Source organism: Kogia breviceps, chromosome 7, assembly GCF_026419965.1.
Source record: "Kogia breviceps isolate mKogBre1 chromosome 7, mKogBre1 haplotype 1, whole genome shotgun sequence".
In the NCBI taxonomy this organism is placed as follows: domain Eukaryota; kingdom Metazoa; phylum Chordata; class Mammalia; order Artiodactyla; family Physeteridae; genus Kogia; species Kogia breviceps.
In genome coordinates, this window is record NC_081316.1 from 380,695 (window position 1) to 403,111 (window position 22,417).

At 39.9% G+C, this 22,417-nt stretch overlaps 2 protein-coding genes across 5 annotated transcripts in view; one reads left to right on the forward strand and one right to left on the reverse strand.

Moving 5' to 3' along the window:
• Window positions 1–4,292: 4,292 nt before the first annotated feature.
• RAG2 (recombination activating 2) lies at window positions 4,293–5,876 on the reverse strand. Its single transcript, XM_059068211.1, has one exon. The coding sequence runs from the start codon at window positions 5,874–5,876 to the stop codon at window positions 4,293–4,295; it is 1,584 nt and encodes a 527-aa protein (XP_058924194.1).
• Window positions 5,877–6,218: 342 nt separating this feature from the next.
• IFTAP (intraflagellar transport associated protein) overlaps window positions 6,219–22,417 on the forward strand; it is a 63,319-nt gene continuing 47,120 nt past the window's right edge. For 2 of the 4 annotated variants that reach the window (XM_067039401.1, XM_059068214.2), the window contains exon 1: window positions 6,219–6,341. The gene's annotated coding sequence lies outside the window, so the exon portion shown is untranslated. Of the gene's footprint in view, window positions 6,463–22,417 lie in introns of all 4 variants that reach the window. The other 2 variants (XM_067039400.1, XM_067039399.1) reach the window with 2 other exon arrangements.

Below are 22,417 nucleotides of genomic sequence, written 5' to 3' on the forward strand. Positions count from 1 at the left end.
ACACAGTTAAACTATATTTCCCATTTCCCAGCCGCTTTGCCTCTAGGTGGGGACATACAACTAGTTTTTGTTTTATGGTTTTTTTTAATCGGTGGCAGGTCAGAGGAAATAATCTATCACTTGCAGGCTGAAACATTTGCTAAGGGTGTGTCTTCTCCTTGTTCTTTCTTTTCCTTGTATCTGAAGTCTTCAGGATCCAAGATAAAGATGAAGATGGCAAAGTTGCCAAACAGAAAAAGCCCGATTCCCTGGGACACATCTTGGAGGAACGCCACTCAGATGGATAGCTTAATAAGGGAAACCTGCATTGCAACCTGCTTGAGTGAGAAATAAACTTTGTGACAATTTACTGATGTTTGGGATTTCTTTTGTTACCACAGCCAGTGTCAATTATCCTGACATAACTTATTTTCTTATTCTTATCTATGGGGTCATTCGGAGGTTTGCTGGTTCCATTTATTCTTACATCTCTTGCTTATTCAGTTAGTATAATTTATTCACTCTATTTTACTCTAAATATCTATATCAGTGTTAAGCTAGGCAATGAATAAGTCACTCTGACTGCCCATACTGGAATACAGATGCAACTCACTGAAGAATTTAATTCAATTCATTTCAATGACAATTTAAGTGCCTACAGTATGCCAGGCATTATGCTAACTACTAGGTATATAGAAACTACAAAGTATCCTATACCGTGGGTTGAGCTGTGGAGTTGGGAGAACAATAGAAACCCCAGATAAGCTGGGGGAAGTCAGGAGCAGAGCGAAGGTACATCTCACTTTCCTAACAGAGTGGGAAGAGCAAGTGACTTTCAGAGGTGAAATGGTGACGAAGTGGTTTAGCCAGAGAAACTTGGGAAGAGGTTCTGTGACCCAGTAAAGGTGCAGGAGCAGGAAGATGTGCCCAGGTGTGGTACAGAAAATAGACAAGTCCTAGATGGTCTCACAGAGAGAACTGTGGCCACGCTGGGAAAGGAAGGGGCAGAAAGATCTCCGCATCATGTGAGCCCAGAAGGGACCTGCAAGGGGCAGAGAGAGAGAGAGAGAGAGAGAGAACATTCTAGATCTTATAATACCTTGTGGTTAAGGCTGATTCGCAACCCAGGAGTCATCTTGCAAGCTAACCTCAGGCCAGGTGGGAGTGTGGATGTTGAGAAGCAGCTAGTGAGGCCGGGACAATGACCGTAAGTATCAGATACTTCACCCTCACTCGTTCCTACTCCTGACACCTCAGCATTATATTTCTTCTGGAACTCGGAGAAAAGGTTGGGTGAACACAGAGAACTCCAAATTTATTAAAACCAAATTTCCAACACACAGTAAAAGGGATGCATAATCTAATGTGAGTTGATTTATAGAAAAATACAGGTTTATTTCTTGTAACTCTGAGTATATAAGCAGAGATTTGAAAGCATTACAGCTATTAAGGGGGTGATGGGGTTTGGAGGAGGCTTCCTGGAGGAGGACCAGGGGTGTAAAAAGTGGATAGGAACGGGCCAGATGGACTAGGGTATTGGCAGGGGTTATAAAGTGCAGGAGGGAAAGTGTGCCCCGCAGAAGGAATGGGTTGCCCCAAGGCCCTGAGTACGCGTGAAACAACTAGGGCTGCTCCCCAGAAATGGTGTCAGTTCAACATTTTTGGAGACTGAGCACAAAGTGGGAAGGGAGTAGTAAAACAGAGAGGTAGGCAGTAGGGGACAGGTGAACGTGATAGGAATGCAATTGTACTGATGAAACACTGGGGGCCCCGCCCTGCTCACCCCCCCATGCTTTTGCCCCCCATGAGCCTCTTGTTTACCGTGTGCTCCTCCGGCTGACGTTCCTTCAGTTCCTCAAACGTGACGAGCTTCACCTCACCCTTCGGATACTAACTACTCCTTCTCCACTATGCGTTCCCTCCTCCTAACACACGGAACTCATATGTACTTGTAGATGAGTGGGGTCCCTTACAATAGTCACCCTGGAAAGCCATATACTTATTTATTGATATTATTCTCGTGTAAAGCGTTTTGGGACTTACCTTTAGTACCTATTTGTGAGTCATATCAGAAAACCCGTTTTGTTATCTGAGACTTCATTTTTGGGCCTAAAGTGCCAATAACACTGAGAGTTACACTCTACTAGATTTTGGACATTTGTCTGTTTCCAGAAACCAAATCCATCTCTAACTATTGAGTCTCTTCAAAGGAATGAAACATAGGCTCTGACAGTGATTGAAAAGTGAGTCCTAGAAATGTTTTCGGCAAAAGCATTATATCATTGGGATAAGTGAATACTCTTCTAATGTGGTTCATTTGAAAGTTTGCATATGTGCTTAGTAGAAAAGAAACCTTATTATCTTAAAATCACATCTGGTGGACTCATTGGTGAGATGAATTAAAAGACCTATATTTACAAAAATTTATGGTAAGTAAAACCAAAGTACTTGCTCTTGACACACACACACACACACACACACACACACACAAACAGCTATGCTAATGAGATCTGAGCTTGACTGTAGAACCCAGTGAGTTTATAATTGAATCACTCAGATTACCATATGTTGATCTCACTGATTACAAAACAAATATGGGTAATTATTTTTTAGTCACTTGGTCACTGAAGACAAGTCAAGATAAGAGAACGTATACAGTATTTGAGGGAATAACCCTTTTGAACTCTGTGGGGGATATCTCAGTTCCAACTTGTGCTACTTTCTACTAACAGATAAAAAATAAAACAGAGAAGTTCCTGAGAAAATTAAACAGCATCATTTTGCCTGCAACTGGGTAACTAAAAATGTTAATAATTGGAATAAATCAATATAAACAGAAGACATTTTCATATTTTATTAGTTTTATATATAGGTGATGGAAGCAACAAAAATCAAAACAATCATACAGCAAGTTATTCAAAAGGTATATTCAACAAGCAATTATTCAAAAGGTATACTCATAAAGCAACATTACCGAAACAAAGTGAACGTGATTTAGGTTTTTTCAAATTAATTTCAGTATCTGAAACATGGAACTATTAGCAGAAGAACTTTTGTTCCAGATTTCATCTCCTGTATGGTTCATATTTCCCCTAAACTTGGCAATAAGAACTTATACACTGTGGACTCTTAGTGAAAACTGATGAATCAGAGGCTATGGTTTAAGCTCTTAGGCTAAAGTGAAATGCTTTTCCAGAAAAATATTCTAGGAGGGAAGACATTTGTATCTAAGGTTATCTAATTATTGATATTGTGAAGGCTCAAAATTAACAGTCCTGTTAATTTCAATTCTAGCAAGTACCTAATTGAACCTTAGCAAGCTCACTGATTTTATAACTCATTGGCAGCAAACTCCACGTATTAACTAGACTCAAACACACATACATTTCTTTTTTCTCTTTTAAAATCATCTACCTGTTAACTTTATCAAATTCTCTAAACTTTTATTATTTGGGTAAGTAATCAATATTACTTGGGGAAATAACCGCTCCATGAGATTTATTTGGTGGTTCTTTCTTAGTGCCCTGTTTCGGAGAGCTAAGAAGCAGTGGACTTCAGTTTTCATTAAATCTCTCAAATAATTGGTTCAAGTGCCTCTTTGGTTCATCATCTTTGGACCATATGATGCGGGGGGATCCTTTGAAGAAAGTGCATGCGTATAGTTCGATAAAATGTAACAAACTATGTAGATTCTTTTTCTCTTCCTTCATGTCAATGGAGATTATTTATTTCTTCCTATCTATCTATCTATCTATCTACCTAACTACCTAGCTCCTCATAGCGTTTTCTGTACATGGGCATAGTCGAGTGGCCATCTTAGAGGTGTACAAAGAACATTTGTGTGGGATACAAGTGATTCAGTTTTAATTTTTGGTCAACTACCAAATTGCTATAGCTCACAAAATAATTCATTTAATTGCTTTGAGTGTTAGTTTCTTTACTGGTTAAATTTGTTTTAACTGCTCTATGGATTATTTGTTATCAAAGTCCTATAAGGGATATAAGCATACCTTGATTATTATTATTACTGCTTCTGTGTTTAAGATTCCTTGAATAAAAAATTCAGATCATAAATTCTCATTAAGATAACTGAGTAAAATATAGGTTATAGGTCCTGTATACATCTAAATACAATGACTGTAGTTAGAATTGTATTATAAGCACTTTTCCCTGGCACTTCATTCATATAACTAAAAGAAAACATTAGACATTTTCAATAAACAAAAATAGGAATGTAAATTTTATCATTGTTATGATTCTTTAAAATAGGTTTAAAAATTTGATGCATTTGAATCTGAAAGGTTCTTGTTGAACTAATCAAACAACCTTCTAAGAAAGGATTTCTTGGCAGGAGTAATAATTTTCCCAGAACGCTTTTTGTGGAGGGATTTCAGTGGAGGCTTTTTTAAGGGTAGAACTCTTTTGGGGGTTTGCAGTGCTCTTGCTGTCTCCACATGCTCATTGCAGTAATATTTGTTGCTTCCTTCTGACAGATGGATGAGTGTGCTTTCTGCCAGATCCATACACTGGGCATGGACCCAATGCCCATCTCCATGAGAGCAGTAAATCATGGCAGGTTTGTTGAGCTCAGTTGAATAAAATGGTACCCAAGTGTTGATATCCACATCACAAGTAGGGCAGCATGTAATCCAATAGCCCGTTTCAGACTCATCTTCCTCATCATCTTCATTATAGGTGTCAAATTCATCATCACCATCAAAACTATTTGCTTCTGCACTGACACAAAATTCTTCTGAGTCTTCAAAGGGAGTGGAGTCCCCTGGGTCTTCTGTTGGTGTCTGACTATTTGTCAATGTTTTCTGATCTTCATTCACATCGTCTTCAGCATATTTCAACATATAGAAATAGAATGCTTCTGAAACAACCTGTTTATTGTCTCCTGGTATGCCGAGGAAAATAGTTCCATTTCCCATGTTGCTTCCGAACCATATCTTGCTGTGCTTAATATCTGGGGTCCAATCTGGGGTTTCCATCTCACGAATTTCCATCTTGTTGTCCTCGAAAGAGATGACGTTGCAGACCATTCTTTTCTGATTTTCAAGCTGATAGCCACCGATGATAACAAATTCATCATTGCTTATTTGAGTCAGGATTGCACTGGAGACAGAGATTCCTCCTGGCATGACTGTGCAGTTCACAGCTGGGCTACCCAGAGGGAGATCAACCCTTATTCTGTATAGACTGGCAGGGCGGATGTTATTGGCAAGTGAATGGCCTCCTAAAATATAAATGGTATCATTTCTGGCAATGGAGACGTGAAAAGATAGCCCATCCTGAAGTTCTGGAAGAATGTATGACGTAGAGCACCCAAATTCAAAATCCACCAAGAAAACATGGGGCAGGCAGTCAGCTACACTGTTCCATTTTTCTGTGGTTCTTTGGGCGGAAGGTATGTATGACCGTCCTCCAAAGAGAACACCCACACTTTTTCCGCGACTATACACCACATCAATGGAATGACCATACCTGCCTTCAGGAACATCTCCTACCAAGTCTTTCTCTGTGCAGCGAAAAGTAACTTTTTTGTTGTTCTTGCAAAAAACAGACATGATATAAATCTTATCTGAAAGCTCATTGTTTGGTGTTTTCCCTCCATGGATGATGTACTGATGCTTTTCAGACTCTAGGTTGCCTTTGAATGTGCAAGTGGCTGGGTAACGAAGAGGAGGAAGGTAGCAGGAATCATTAGAGAAAACTGCAGGCTTCAGTTTAACATGGTTATGCTTTACATCAAAATGGAAAACTCCAGTGGGGCAGGACCTTTTGGGCCAGCCTTTTTGGCCAAAGAAGAAAACTTGCCCATCAAAATTCATTAATGAGAAGCCTGGTTGAATTAAGGCTATGTTATTACCGACTGTTACCATTTGTAGTGACATATTTTCTGATCGTGGATAGATCCTGAAAGAATTACAAAATTTTTTTTGCCTTATTACTTCCCTTCATATAAAATCACTGTTTAGATCCCCTCACACGTAAGAAGCATGTTAAGAAAAGAGCTGTCCCACAAGCTCGTAGTGGCCTGAATTCGCAAAATAGCAAAAATTCAGGCAGCTAGGTAAGCAAAGAAAAACAGAACCTTCCAGCTTAATACCATTCAAGAAGCTGGGACCTGTTTTAGACATGGACTAGCGTCCCTTAGACTTCTGGGAATTGTAGTCCTTTTCCCTTAAAGAGTCACCGCTTGTCAGCAGAAAGAACTACATTTCCCAGGAATCCGTTCTCTATGGGATATGTGGCTACGATAGTTTGTGTCTGTGGCTCCCCGAGAAGAGTCTGAATAAAGACGCCAAAAATGCGAAGTGACTAGATGGGAGCCAAGACGTAAAACTAGGGAAGGAGAGGTGAGAATGGCTGACGCAGACCCAACATCCGGGTTACGGGAAAGCTGCGGCACCGGGAGCGGCGTCAGGCTACCCCCGCCCGGGTGTTGTTGGAGCCTCTCCTGGGGACTCTTATTAACAGGTGACCCAGTAGGAAGCAGGGCTGCTTGTGGCCAGAGCGGGGTTGCCTGGAAACCGCAGCCCAAAGAGACTCCCGGCCCAGGTGTCCTCACGGACTTTTTTGGAGCTTTGGAGCTCGACTCAAAATTGCACCCCCGGGCCTCCTTAGGTTAATGGGGCGGGGGTTTGACGGGGGCACAGAGAATAAAAAATTATGGCTGTTTTGCTGAACCGAAAGTTTAGTCTCTGAATGCCTGGAGTGCAGGGGGGAATTTACCTGATAATGGCTTTTTACCACTCCTGTATTTAGTCATGGAAAGACAGTAATGAGATTTCAGCGGGAACCACGCCAAAGGCCATTTGTTTTCTCAGCTGCTCTTGCTCCAGTTTTTAGAGTTCTTTTAGGGATGCAGAGAAGTTTCCTAAACACCTCTCCTTCTCCCCCCCCTCGCCCCCACTCCTGCCTCTTTTTGGATAAGAAAATAGTGGCTGTTATTTCAGATGTCTCTTTCCAGCCCCAGAACCTTGGAAGTAATTAGTAATTCTGTTGTAAGCAGGCATTAAGCAAAGAGGTACCAGAATTATTCAGAATGTAATATTTGTATGATTTTTTAAAACAGGTATTTACTAGATGGAGTAAGCTTGATAAATTTTAATTTTTAGAAAAATTATTACTTACCTTGGAGAGATGTCAGGAGCCTTAATAGGAAATGCACGCCCTGTTTGCAGAGTGAGGTCCTAGGCACTAAAGATTAAAGGAAACAAAACACAGATTCCTTGACTTTTAAGAGTAAATTGTTAATATGCTTCAAAAACAGTATAAAACGGTGTCTAAGATTATGGACTCTGAAGGCTGACTGGCTGGATTCAAATCTTGGCTCTGTCACTTACTGTGTGACCTTGGGCAAGTAATTTAACCTCTGTGTCTCAGTTTCCTTATCTGTAAAATGAAGTAATAATTTTACCTACCTTACAGGTTGATGTAAGTTGGGATTAGTAAGTTAATACATGCAAAGCACTTAGGACAGGGCTTTGTACACTGTAGGTCATAGCTGTGACAATTATGCTTGAACTTATAAAAAGTGAGGTTGTTAATGCACAGTTACCTGCCAGTCATGGCAGATGATGTTTATATTGTTGGAGATGATCTGGGAATCTGGTCAGTGGGTGTAGAGTGATAATTTTTTAGACTAGTGAGAATTGGATAAACATATACAACAGAGGAGTTGGTGGTGGGTTCAGTTTAAATAACAGGAAATACTTCATTCTTCTTGTTACCCTTTCTCTAACCCCTCATTAAATATGCAGACTCTGAAGTTGGAATGTCTGAGTCCAAATTTGGGCTCTCAAAGTTATTTGCTGTGTAACTATCTTGGGCAAGTTTTTGGTCTCTTTTTTTATCTGCAAAATGGGGATAATATTAGTACCTATTCATTGAGTTATTTTTGAGAATAAATGGGATGACACATGTAAATCACATAGCACATATGTGATCATATGTGCTGGCACATAATAAGTATTGAATAAATGTCAATTGATGCTGTAATTTATTTTTATTCCCCCTGCAAAGGTTCTTTGGACCGTGTGGAGTTTATGGTCAGTCTAATGAGATCTTAGTGGGGCTTTTTGCCTTGAAGATCAGGTGTGATTAATTGCTAATTATTCTCTTCTCCTTATAGCTTACTTGGGAGACTCCTCAAGGTGTGATATTTTAATAATCATCTTGTGGGTTATTAAACCAAGTGAGGAACTGGTGAATGAGAAGGATTATTACTAAGGTTATGAAAGCAAGCCTTTTTCTTCCTCAGACCACGGTGGTTTGTAGGTTCAGCAACTTGCCTTGCTTATGAAATAAGCTGGGCAAGTGTTTTATTTACTCGTGGCCTATCCAGGTATACATGAGAGAAGGCATCTGTGCAACTAAGAAAATGCTCTCCATAGGAACTGAAAGGAAATATTGTTGGCGCTCAATTTAGTAAAGGAAAACCATACGTGATTACACTCAGCATGATGTGTGATGATTTTTATTTTTTAAATTTATTTATTTTATTTTATTTTTATTTATTTATTTTTTTTGCGGTACGCAGGCCTCTCACTGTTGCGGCCTCTCCCGTTGCGGAGCACAGGCTCCGGACGCGCAGGCTCAGCGGCCACGGCTCACGGGCCCAGCCGCTCCGCGGCACGTGGGATCCTCCCGGACCGGGGCACGAACCCGCGTCCCCCGCATTGGCAGGCGGACTCCCAACCACTGCGCCACCGGGGAAGCCCTGTGATGATTTTTAGAGAGTTGCTCACATTTGGGCTGAGGGAGCACCAAAGCCTGCTTGTTGTAAACACCTGTGAAGTAAACACCTGTGAAGACCGTTATTGGATAGAAAGAAAAGCTCTACAGAGGTAATGGGTCCCAGATCCCAAGGGGTGACCATACAACAAGAACACTTGCTTTTCAATGGAAAATTAAAAATAAAATGTTTTGGGGGCTTCCCTGGTGGCGCAGTGGTTGAGAGCCCGCCTGCCGATGCAGGGGACACGGGTTCGTGCCCCGGTCCGGGAGGATCCCACGTGCCGCGGAGCGGCTGGGCCCGTGAGCCGTGGCCGCTGAGCCTGGGTGTCCGGAGCCTGCGCTCCGCAACGGGAGAGGCCACGACAGTGAGAGGCCCGCGTACCGCAAAAAAATAAAATAAAATAAAATAAAATGTTTTCATCGTAGCCTATTGGCTTCATTTTAAAGTTCGTAGGGATTTTGCCTTCTCATAAGTGAAAACACGGTTATTGTAGATTAAACAGAAATATTTTCTTGGGCAAGACATAAGGGATACTACCCTTTTTTGTAGCTTATTTTGGGTCCCCAAAGATTTCTGACCTGTTCTCCCTTTGGTGCCCTGCTATTTGGCTCACCTTATAATTTCAGGGCCCTAAAAATAGTGGTAAAGTTGATTACTGTTAAGATGAATTACCTCTTTTTGTTACACAGTTCAAGAATCTGTGTATTTAATTTTTAGATTATTCATTTTAAACTATGGCCAGATGACTTATGTATTTAAAGGATGAACAAGAACATTGAAAGTGTTTTCACATTATTTTGCCATACTTGTTTAGCTTTTGCAATTTTGCTTTACTAACTTAAATTTGTCTTCACAGGAATAGACTATAGTATATTTTCCACGGTTTTACTATGACTCTATTTATCACATCTTGGTTTTTAAATGAGTTTTTAAAAGGTGACGCTAGAACTAAATCTACTGAAGTGGTTTTTTAAAAATAGGCCAGATAAACACAGGCAGATTTTGAAAAAAAAGACAGTTCTTTGACTGAAAGAAGTTTCAAAGTCAACACATTAAAGATTCTTTTTAAAGGTCAGAAATGTAGGACCAATAAATTTATACAAGTCTCCCAACCCCATGCTAACATTCCTCAGCAGGGAGATTTTCACTTATTCACTGTGAAGCTAGGGCATAGTTGAGAATCAAAAGAGGGCTAATGGGGCTTCCCTGGTGGAACAGTGGTTGAGAATCCGCCTGCCGATGCAGGGGACACGGGTTCGTGCCCCGGTCCGGGAAGATCCCACGTGCCGCGGAGCGGCTGGGCCCGTGAGCCATGGCCATTGAGCCTGTGCTCCGCAACAGGAGAGGCCACAACAGTGGAAGAGGGCTAATGATGTAAGGTCTGGGTTTGTAGTTCCCTGTGTCTGGACTGACACTTTTTTCCTTCCAAAGAAAGCTCCTGTACTCGGAAGCATTAAATCTTGCTGATCAGTGTTGCCCATTTTCCTGATTGCTCCAAAATAGCAGGTAACCTCATGTAACTGCAGTCTTTTAGTGTACGAATTAGCACTGTCTTGCACGGTTAATCAGGTTTGAGGCATACAATATTTGATTTTTTTGCTGGCAATGAAACCAGGATTAGGTCTTCCTTCTGACACTTATGCCAGAGAAGCATTTATGCACTAAGATTAACATTTCAGCAGTGATGCCACAGGAATAAAATCCTTGCAGCAGCCTGAGACCAGAAAGCCCCTCTCTTCCCAAATTCTACATCATCCCTTCCCCATCTGGACACCCAGTCCACAGGGAACTAACGTATTGCTGAAGGGGGGCATCTTTCCCTTATCGTTGACAAACGTAGGCTCCCATATTTTAGCTCTGGTAGAAATGGAGTTATTGGACCTACCTGAAGGCCAGGAGCGCTGCTCACCCCTCTCTGAATCTTTGCCGCTAAACCACGTATTGAATGTCAGCGCTTGGGGAAGATTCACCGACTGCCCACTCTGGCCGTGGCCTGCAGACGGGTGGCGGTAAAGAGTATGTATGTATGTGTACCTACAGATGTTCCAGTGAGCGCTGAGCTAACGGGAGTAACTGACTGTGACCTTTTTTTTTTTTTCTTTAGATGGTTAAGGGAGATATCCAACCAGGGTGTACCCTCAAGGTTTAACTGTTTCCTTACTGGTGAACAATGGAAACATAATCTACTATTATCTGTAAAGACCAAAAAACCCCCCAAACTGGTAAAATCCTGACTTACTACAAACATTTTAGAATGTTTAATATGTTTATTAAATGTTTATTATTTAAACATTTAATAAATAATATACTAATGTTTATATAATTAATAAACATTAATGTTTATTATTTAAACATTAATATTTAATGTTTAAATAATTAACATGATTTTAAAAATACTATATGATTCAAATGGGAAATTATTTTTACTAAAGCAGAGACTACTAATATGAATGTCAGTTGTTTGGACTGTGAATTGTGCCGCAATGGTCTCATTTTCTTTAATGCAAAGGCGCAGAAGGAGTTCTGATTATGGGAGGCCTACCACCAACTTTGTATCAGGGAACTGCTGTGTAATATTGTATAGTGGAATGATTAAGAAAATTGGCTCTAGAGTCAAGCTGACCTGGTTTTCTCTGCCAGCTTTGCCATTTTCCAGGTGGAGTCATCTTAATACTTAAGCCTCTTTTTCCCCATCTCTGAAATGGGGATAGAAATATTTACATCAAAAGATTGTTGCAAAAAGTCTAAATGAGATAATGTCTTTGAAGTGCTCAGCCAAGGAAAATATCCCACAGTGGTCTTAAAGCTATGATAGCAGCCTCCCCATTCCCACTCCAAAGTTTCATAATCAAAGGAAGAATAAACCAAAGGGTTGGGAACAGATGAAAAAGCTGACTTAATTTTTAAAAACAGACCTAACTTTTTAGAGCAGTTTTAGGTTCGCAGTAAAATTGTGTGGAAGGTACAGAGAGTTTCCCATATACCTTTGTGCCCCCCGCTCACTCATAGCCTCCCTCATTACCAACATCTCCCAGCAGAGGTACATTTGTTACAATCGATGAAGCTACACTGACACGTTATTATCACCCAAAGTTACATTAACATTCACTCCTGGTGTTGTACGTTCGATGGGTTTGGACAACTGTATAATGGCATGTATCTACTATTATAGTATCATGCAGAATAATTTCACTGCCCTAAAAATTTTCCGTGCGACACCTATTTCTTGCTCCCTCCCCTCAATCCACGGTAACCACTGATCTTACTGTTTCCATAGTTTTGCATACTCCAGGATGTCATATAGTTTTCAGATTGGCTTCTTTCACTTAGTAATATACATTTAAGTTTCCTCCTAGTCTTTTTATGACTTGATAGCTCATTTCTTTTTAGCTCTGAATAATATTCCATTGTCTGGATATTCCACAGTTTATCTGTTGTATTTTCCTACTGAAGGACATCTTGGTTGCTTTCCGGTTTTGGCAATTATGAATAAAGCTTCTGTAAACATCCATGTGCAGGTTTTTGTGTGGACGTAAGGTTTCAACTCCTTTGGGTAAATACCAAGGAGCACTATTGATAATTCATATGGTAAGAGTATGTTTAGTTGGGTTAGAAACCTCCAAACTGTCTTCCGAAGTGGCCGTATGATTTTGCATAACCACCGCCGATAAAGGAGAGTTCATGTTGCTGTACATCTTAGCCAGCAGTTGGTGTTGTCAGTGGTCTGGATTTTGGCCATTCTAACAGGTGTGTAGTAGTTATCTTGTTTTAATTTTCATTTTCCTAATGACATATGATGTGAAGCATCTTTTCATTTGCTTATTTGTCATCTCTATGTCTTCTTTAGTGAGGTGTCTAGTAAGGCATTTGGTCCATTTTTTCATCAAGTTGTTTGTCTTCTTATTATTTTAAGAGTTCTATGTATATTTTGGATAACGGTTCTTTACCAGATGTGTCTTTTGCAAGTATTCTCTCCTATCCTGTGGCTTTTCTTTTCATTCTCTTGTCAGTGTCTTTTGTTATTTTATTTTTTAATAGTTTTATTTATTTATTTATTTGGCTGCGTTGGGTCTTCATTGCTGTGCACGGGCTTTCTCTAGTTGCGGTGAGCGGGGGCTACTCTTTGTTGTAGCAGGCTTCTCTTTGTGGTGGTTTCTCTTGTTGTGGAGCACGGGCTCTAGGCGCGCAGGCTTCAGTAGTTGCAGCACACAGGCTCAGTAGTTGCAGCACGCGGGCCCTAGAGTGCATGGGCTTCAGTAGTTGTGGCACGTGGGCTTCAGTAGTTGTGGCTCATGGGCTCTAGAGCACAGGCTCAGGAGTTGTGGTGCATGGGCTTAGTTGCTCTGTGGCATGTGAGATCTTCCCGGACCAGGGATCGAACCCATGTCCTCTGAATTGGCAGGCAGATTCTTAAGCACTGTGCCACCAGGGAAGTCCTGTTAGTGTCTTTTGGAGAGCATAAGTTTTTAATTTTGATGAAGTTCAGCTTATCATTTATTTCCATGATGGATCGTGCTTTTATTGTTATATCTAAAAAGTCATTGCCATACCCAAGGTCATCTAGGTTTTCTTCTATGTTATCTAATAGGAATTTTATAATTTTTGTTGTTAACACTTAGGTCTGTGATCCACTCTGAGTTAATTCTTGTGAAGGGTATAAAGTCTGTGTCTAGATTCCTGTTTTTGCATGTGGATGTCCAGTTGTTCCAGAACCCTTCATTGAAAAGACTGTCTTTTTGCCTTTGCTCCTTGGTCAAAGATCAGTTAGGTACACTTATGTGGGCCTATTTCTGGGTTCTGTATTCTGTTCCATTGATCTATTTGTATATTCTTTCACCAATACCACACTGTCTTGATTACTGTAGCTGACCTAATTTTAAACAATTCATTAAAAACAGTTACATCAAGAAAAATGTATACCATTCATTAAGCCCATTTCCCGACCATAAAACTTTTCATTTCTTTTGCTCTATTCTAATTTTTATCCAAAGGTATACATATTTTTACTTAGTTATGATAAGAATGTATTTAAATTTTGTTTTATCTTTTTAATGTAACATTATTTCATATATACTATGGAATGTATATTTTATTTCCAAAATTTTTAATAGTTGCCTAAAATTCCATTAAGTAAATATATTTGACCATTCAGTATTGGTCATTTAATCAGGTTCTGTGTGCCTTAGATGATAGAATGCAGGGATCAGAGTTAGACAGAGTTGGAGTTGAGTCTTAGTTCTGCCACTTACTAGCTGAATGGCCTTTTTGACCTTCAATTTCCTTATCTCTAAAACAGGGACGATACCTGCCTTCCTGGGAGGATAAGTGGATATAAACTGTCTGTTATAAAGAGTGTACTCAGCAGATCTTGTGTAATGATGATGGTGCTGTAAATGTAAATATATATAAATATAAATATATAAATATATATAAATATACATAAATATATTTGTGTAAGTGAAGATTTTCATTTTTTGCCAAATTTTAGTATATATTTTCAGGGTTGACTTAAAAAACTGACAAGTAGCTCAGTTGTTTGGCTGATTCTTGTCATTTGGAATGTTGGTCCATTCCTTAAAAAAGTGTCCTCATCTCTTCTGTTACTTCCATGATGATTTTTTTTTTTTCTTTGTCTGTAAAAGAGTATTGGGTTGTTTCTCTAACCTGTTTATGGTGTTGTGTAATGATTATGGCACTTGAAATTCCAGCATCAGTGACAGCTCTCATAAAATTGACATATTGGTGATCTCCACAGTAAATATAAAGTAAGAAATGCACCCTAGAAACCAGGGGTAGGTTTAGGTAAGTGTTTTAGCCTTTGCGTTCTACTAACACCAGAAAACAGGCAGTTTTTTGCTCAATGGGTTAGTTGTCTCCTAAAGAGACTGGAAATTAGCAACAATATTTGGAAATGGATTTTTAAACCCTGAGCCCTTGCCACCCGTTAGGAGAGCATTAGACTCGCAGTGATCTCCTTCAGAGCCCCCAGTCTACCAAAGTCCTCAGCGCAGAAACTACATGTGAAGTCATGAACAATATTTGTTGAGTATCCACTATGTATAAAGTCATGCGGAGAATTAGGAAAAAAAAAATCACAGACTCAGCTCTTTCCCGTAAGGAACATGCATGATAGTGGATGAAGCAACTCTCTGATTGTGGATGAACATGTTTTACATTCTTCCTATGCTCACCCTTTCTTAAAAGTTCTTAAAAGTTCACCAAGAGGGCTTCCCTGGTGGCGCAGCGGTTGGGAGTCCGCCTGCCGATGCAGGGGACGCGGGTTCGTGCCCCGGTCCGGGAGGATCCCACGTGCCGCGGGGCGGCTGGGCCCGTGAGCCGTGGCCGCTGAGCCTGCGCGTCCGGAGCCTGTGCTCCGCCACGGGAGAGGCCACAGCAGTGAGAGGCCCACGTGCCACCAAAAAAAAAAAAAAAAAGTTTGTCTTTCTGAGCACCTGTTTAATTAAAAAAAAAAAAAAAAAAAAAAAAGTTCACCAAGAAATCACAATTATGGGGGCAGAGTCAAATTTCTACTGAAATATATGGATTTCTCGTGCCTTAAATCCAAAGACAGTGGACAATTAAAGAATACAAGTCAGTGTCATTACAGAGTAGAATAATTTTTATTCCACAGAGGAGATAAAAAGCTTAGCAATGGGATTTACTGACATAGTAATTGAATGAAAAGGAAGCATAATTGGAGAAAAATAGAACGTCAGAGATGGAAGACATCTTCAAGTCCAGTCCCCTTATACTTACATTCAAACTGCTTAAGGCCAGAAAAGTTAAATAACTTGAAAGGGTAACATAGCTGCAGGGGTGTGTACCTGGTGGGTTGAGGTGGGCAGGGGAGGAGCACAGTTTTGTGAACTCATGACAGTTTCTTAAGAAATGCAGTGACCTCTCAAGCATTTCCATCCCCAGCTTATACATGGAGAAAAAACTTAAATGACATTGTTACTCAATGGGTTAGCAAGTGTTTGAAATGAGGTCAGTGGCAGCTTTTCGTAGCATTCAAATAGGCATAGACAATTTTTACTTTTTTAGTAAGTGGCTGATTTTTCAGGAAATAATATAAATAGTGTGGGAAAGGGAGATGTCTGGCTTGTTGAATGAATCTCATGATAGAAGCCACAACTGAAACTGGCCCAGAGGAGAAAAGAGGAAGGAAAAGGAAACGTATAGAAGGAAGCAATCTACAGTTAGTATGATGGATTGTCGAGAAGAATGTGACAAGTGACTTGTCATTTTTTATTTAAAGTAATGAATTAAATACAGCCACCTGACCAGAATGTTCTGTGATTTAAGGTGGACACTTAGTTGTAAAATAAAATGGAGCAAAATTTCAGAGGTGTTTTACAATGTTGTACTAGAAATAAAATGCACTTAAAATTTTTATTCTTAGGGAAGGAGGGAATTTGTGTATGTTAATTTCTACCTTTGAGTATAGGAACCATGATGGCAAAAAGAAATTGTTTTTATGTTGGTGTGTGTGTGTGTGTGTATGTTATGTGGTGTACATCAAGACAAAATTGCAAATAAAATGCTGAGAGAAATTGGAAGCTAGGGAAGCACTGTATTACTTCTTAAGGCCCATTTATTATTCCACGGTCATAGGAATTTAGAATAAAAAATAGCTGAGAAATACATTTTAAAATCTTATTTCTTTTAAGAGAATGTCAAATGAAAAGGTCAATTTTATTTGCAAGATCTGGCATTTCAAAACACTTGGAAATGAATTCCTAAAAGCAGAGTTGATTTAGTTTGGTTGGTCTACACCTGCTTCTAACTAACTGTGCAGGTGTTGCTTTAAAGCAGGCTTTCTGGTTTTATGAAAGTGCTGTGCCCTGTGCATGTGGCCGACAGGCTCCGGAGCTGGAGAAAAAGGGATGATTTTAATTAAGAGTAGATGCCTTTGTGCCACAGTAGTTATGCAGTGCAGATAAAATGAGCAATAATGGGACATTGCATCCCATGGGAAGGTGGGATTACAATTGCGCTAATAAATCTTTTATGATTGAAATCTTATTGCATGATTATAGAGCTCTAAAGTTAACTTAGAAACTCTACTGCCTTATAGATTCACAGCTCTATCAGGGGCCTTGAAAAAATGTTCACTGAAAAACTCACTGTTATTGTCTGTAACTCACTGAGGTAGTTGATCACATTTCTGAGGCTAGGAGATCAGTTTTGAATAAGATTGAAATATGTGTATTGTACATTTTTCTTGATAAAATGTACTAGTCTAGAGGTCAGTTAATATGCTTGTAGGAGTTTTGTTAGGGGATGAAGGTAGGGTGTTGACTTGTGATTACACATGCCTCTTAAATTTTTCAAAAAAGCAAATTAAGAAACAAAAAATGGTAGTGAAAAGGTATCTTTCTGCTTTCAGAAACAATAGATTTTCTGAAATTTGTCTTATGGGTATATCCTTCAGCGTCCATGTCCACAGGTAATTTGCTTTTTAAAAAAACAATAAGGAGTGAGCAGGGAGAGGCAGTTCTGAATGCTTAACTGTTTGCATTTTTGTTTAATGGAGTTAATAACTGTGTAGTTGAAAACAGTCTAATAGTTGACCTGCCTCAGTGAGTCAGTGTAGGCGTTTCTGGATTGACTTAAACAGCTTGGAGGAAGAGTATATTTTGGGGAAATAAAGTTGATTTTATACAATCTGCTGATGAACAACAGGGCTTAATGAATGATAGCCTCAAGAAACCCCATTGCAGTAACTTGGATGGATGATCAGGAAAGAGAAGCAAATTTTTCCAGAGGAAAGTTTCTGCTTAAACATGTAATTTTATAGATTATTATTATTCCCATCCTCCAGAGCTTTCTGAAAGAGGAAAACAAGCAACATGCCTGAGTTCCAACATTTCTTGGTAAACTTTCCCTGGGTGTCTCCTCTTTCTCTTTTCCTTAAGGTGAGATCTTTTGTCAAGGAAAAAGTAAAGCAAAGACATGCATACTTCTGAGACCTCTGTACAGATGACGATACACAACTTCTGTCTTCTAAAGCTCTGTAACCAACATTCAGCCCTAAGCCTCTCCTGCCTCCCTCAAATGCTTTCCATAATATTCACGGCAGAGGCTTGTACCTAGGGGAGTTTATATGGAAGTCCAGAGGCTTATACTGTCACCTTTTTCGGTGATACTGGAGAATTCCATGCTTTTTAACGTATTAGAAAAGGCTTGTTGGGAGAAGCTTATAAATTGGAATGCTGTGTATTCTTAGATGCTAAAATGTATGTCTTTATCTCATCCTGATAAACTGTAAAGGAGTTTAGATCCTTTTCTGTTTTGTAAGGTGTTTTGTATTTATGCCTTCCTCTTTTCCTTTGTTTTCTTGTTCCTACTGGTAGATGTCTGGAACAATGGTATATATGCATGTGTGTGTGTGTGTGTGTGTGTGTGTGTGTGTGTGTGCTTTGTCTCAAGATGTTTTGTATGTTATTGGGGTACAGAATGTGGTTGTAGTCAGATGCATGGATACGTCCAGCCAGGGTGAGATTGCTGCCTTTTGTTTACGTTCCTGAAGACTTCATGTATGCCTTAAAAATCATAAGCAAGGGCATCTCATTACTGTTCATGACATGAGAACCACATGCTACTGCTCACCAGTAGGGTCACTAGTCGTCAGAAACCTCACTCACAGTTTCTTTTCCAGATCCCGTTATTTGTTCTCTGTGGTTGGACTAGATGACCTTTAGGTCTCTCTCAACTCTGAGAATCTTTGGCAGTTTCTGTCATTGGATTTCTTACTCCTTAATATGATCTGAATGACATACCAAACATCATAAAAATATTATAGGATGCAAAATAGGTGTGCAGTCGAGGCAGAAGCCGTCAGTTCACACGGGGTCTCTTCTGTCGTGTCAGTAAATCTGTACCCTTACAGTGCAATTTGATCTTCTGAGATTTGTCCGTTTTCCGAAGTATAAACGGAGACGTAGCCTTTGCAGCATCGAGGTTGATGGTTTCATTCCTCAGGCTAGGTGAATTCTTTTGAAAATATCCCATCTTACGTTTCACACAGCAGGAGCTTCTTATTGAGAAGCGGTATGAGAATTTGAGAATGTGGGCTTTCATAGCCCCTGCACAGCTCTTTAAAAATGTGTCATTATGTATTACTTTCAAGCATCAGTGGTAAACCTCACTATTTAAAAAAACACAAACAAACCTTTTTGCAGACATACACCTTTCTGTGCTGCTAGAAAGCAGGTTATGTACTTTGACAGGACACTAGCTCAGGGTGACTCGTTTCTTAAGGCTTATCACTCTGTCTCTGACAGTTGTGTTTTGTTTAGCTAAGTGTCATGAAGCAGGGATCTGAAGATAAGCATCAAAGATATGCTACAGCAATGGTGATAATTCCACAAACCAAATTTTATAATATTGTCTGTAAAGGAGCAGGTACCCTTTACAGGGACATTCCTGGGACAGACACCCCCCTCCTCACCCCATGTCCTCCGCCTGCCTCTTGTTTGTAAAAAGGCTCCAGTCTCCTAGATCTTCCCTGAGTTCCAAAGAGCAGATTCAAACAGCTGCTAAGTAGGGAAGTGAGGGGATGTACAAACGAAGGAAGAACAAGCCCAACTTAATGTTTTTCTTGATTGTTATCTTAAACCAGTGCCTTGATTTATGACCCCAAACTGTCAAGATAATGTCCTGTGGGTTCAACCAGCTGGCCCCAAGTGGACCTGAACTTGATGTCAGGGGAGGATCAATTAAAAACTGAAACTCCTAAGCCATCAGGGAGGCTCTGAGTACGTAATACAATGTTGCAACCACTGCTTTTGCTCTCTCCTAGAAAAAATTACAAAAGACAGACCGTCCCTGCTGTTCCATAGCGATGGAATGGAGGGTCGACAGTGGGGGATTCTAGCCATGGCATCAGCTCCCGAATAAAGCAGCTTTTCCGTTTCCACCGACACCTGTCTCTCAAGCATTGGTCTTTCCAGCAGTAAGCAGTCAAACTTGGGTTCGGTACCAGCCTCATCTAGTTACATGCCCTTTCAGAGAGCCGGTGACGCTAACCGGCTTGAGTGGTCGTTCGTTTCGTTATTTGTTAGCAAGAAGCGGGACCCCGGGAAGGTTATGTGACTTTCTTGCCAGCTTCCAGTGACGCGGTAAGAAGAGAACCGCGCTGGTAAGGAAGCTTGTGGGCTCCCTGTGAAGTTCAGCGGCCCAAGCAGAGCAATACACCCTCCCAGTGGTTCTACTGGGGGCTGTGACTGTGAGAGCGTTATTTCTGATTTACCAGTGGGCCTTGTTAGACACTCAGTTATCATCACAATATGCTCTGGGTCTTTTATGTGGAGCTTTAAGCCTTAAAACAAAACACCAAACCAAAACAAAGTATCCTGTTATCCAAGCCTGTGTCTCTCGCTCTCTTCCTTTTTCTCTTTTAGAAAAATACTTTATGGTAAAAACACAAACTAATGTGAGTGTTAACTGAAAAAGCATTGCTTCCTTCTAGAAAACCACTAGGATTTGCATAAACCACTTGACTGTCTGGTAAATGATTATCTGCTCTGTCAGAGTCTCTGGGGACTTTTAACATGAGGTTATTTACATTTTTATAGATAAGGAAAGTTCTAAATTTGAAGCTGGGTATCTGTTAAACTCTAAACAATGACAGCTTGTAAAACTGGATTTTCCAAAAGTCTTTAAAAAGTCAGTAAAAACATAACCTCTCCTGTATTCTGGTAACCACATGAATACAATTAAAGGCATTGAAAGATTTTGAATTTGTGCTGTGTGCAGCCTGTTCATTGTTTGCCTTTTAGTAAAGCTGAGATGTGTTAAGGCTAAATACTCAAAATACACCAATTTGAGAATTGCAAAGGAAGTTTAAAGGAATTTCTATTATCACCCTTAAAGCATCCACAAGAAGGCATTTACAGCAATATAAAATACAACCTGGCTGCTTCTGTTTGATATTTTGCCTGTAGAAGTAGATTACTTGAGAAGCCTTGAGAAAGAGATTAATACAATAATACAGTGTTGGAATCTTGCTGGGATGCACTTCTGGAAGAGCAGAAGTGTTTGTAATTAAGTACATGTCCTACTGATAGTAAAATAATAGCCACCTTTGAATTTATCATTATTTATTATCTAGCAACTGCAAGCATAACATATTAAACTATGGGTTGCTGAAGCCTGGCAGTATTATAGGTAAATTTGCATAAACTGTAACTGGTGCTTTTTCCTAGATCTAATTTTCAGGTACAAATAGCTTGAAACAGTTTCTTTCATTTTGGGTTGGCACATTGCTACACTTTTTATTTTCACGTGGACTTCTACGATACCATGTTTTATCTAGGGTTGTAATGCATCACGAATTCTCTTGATTGATCTTTGGGTAAAATACTATTGCCTTCAGAGTCAAAGGGGTCACAGTCAAAACATGTCTTCATGTAGACAAAGGACAGAGTGCTAAGACTGACCCATTATATCATCATCATCGGCACGGCTGACATTTCTTGAGGCCCCGTGTCTATTCATTTAATCCTCACAGCAATCTTGGGAGGTTCTCGTAGCTTCGCAATTCCAGTTTAAAACCCCTGGGGTCAGATGTCTTTCAGAATTCAGAAGTTTTTGGAGTTTAGAAAGGTAATCAGGGCAAATGCCACATATTACAGAAAATCTCCAGTGGGATCAGGAAAGCACCTCAAAAACAAGCCCATTAGTATTTTTTCAGGGAAGCATATGAATAGTTATACTATTTAATTAGAATAAATAAAAGTCATAAACCCTTTCATATTAATTCAGGTCAGGTCTTGCCACTAGGTGACTTTGGGTATCATCTTATGAGTACATTTTTGTTTTATTATTTTTTTTCTGAGCTTTTTGGTAAATACCAAATAAATAAAGTTAATAACAGACACCAGATTTTCACTCTTGTTTTGGCAAAATAGAAGAACCATGGTGTCTATACCGTGTCAGAGAACCCCTCCTTTTCATCGTCCCCATGAATTACACTGGGTGCTTAGGCTGTCATTATTCTGCTTTCTGCAGATAGTCATTTTTCTCAAAGCTGTGTAAGAATCATATTTCACACAGAATGAATGTAATTTAACAAGATGAAACATCACAACTAAAAACAGAGTTCAGACTCCGCAGGGATTGAGGCATTGTGTCTTCGCTGACAAGCATTTAGTTAGCGAAGTAGTCAGTGAGCTGACAATGTGAAGGGGCCACTAGCATGTGAACGTGATCTTCAGGTATGAGGCAGGAGTGTAACATTTGGAATGTGAGAGTTAGTCCAATCTCACTGTCTCCAGACCATACCTGGAGTCTTGTCTTCGTCTCTGGATGGCATATTTTAAAGGGATGCAGGCAGTGTGAAATCTTTTCCAGGTAGATTGATCAAAAGGGTGAAAGGACCCAAAGCCATGTCATACAAGGTACAGATACAGTGATCGGGCAGGTTTAGTTGAGTCTTTTGTCAGCTTCTAGCAATATCTGACTATAGTCCCTGCTCAAATGCGTAATTTTAGCTTAAGACTGATGGACTGCCAGCTCTCTGCCACCTCCTGAGCTATGAAAAGACATGGACCCTTTCACTGGCTCTAAGTCTACTAGAGGACACAGAGATGTATACAACTATTTACAATACAGTCTGATAAGTGGAACAGTAGACACAGTATAGAGAGGCGGCACAGAAACTGGGATTTGCTCTTCCTGTGATGCTGG

Coding starts and splice junctions, on each gene's coding strand:
- RAG2 (XM_059068211.1), bottom strand. CDS start 5,876: ATGTCACTACAAATGGTAACAGTCGGTAATAACATAGCCTTAATTCAA.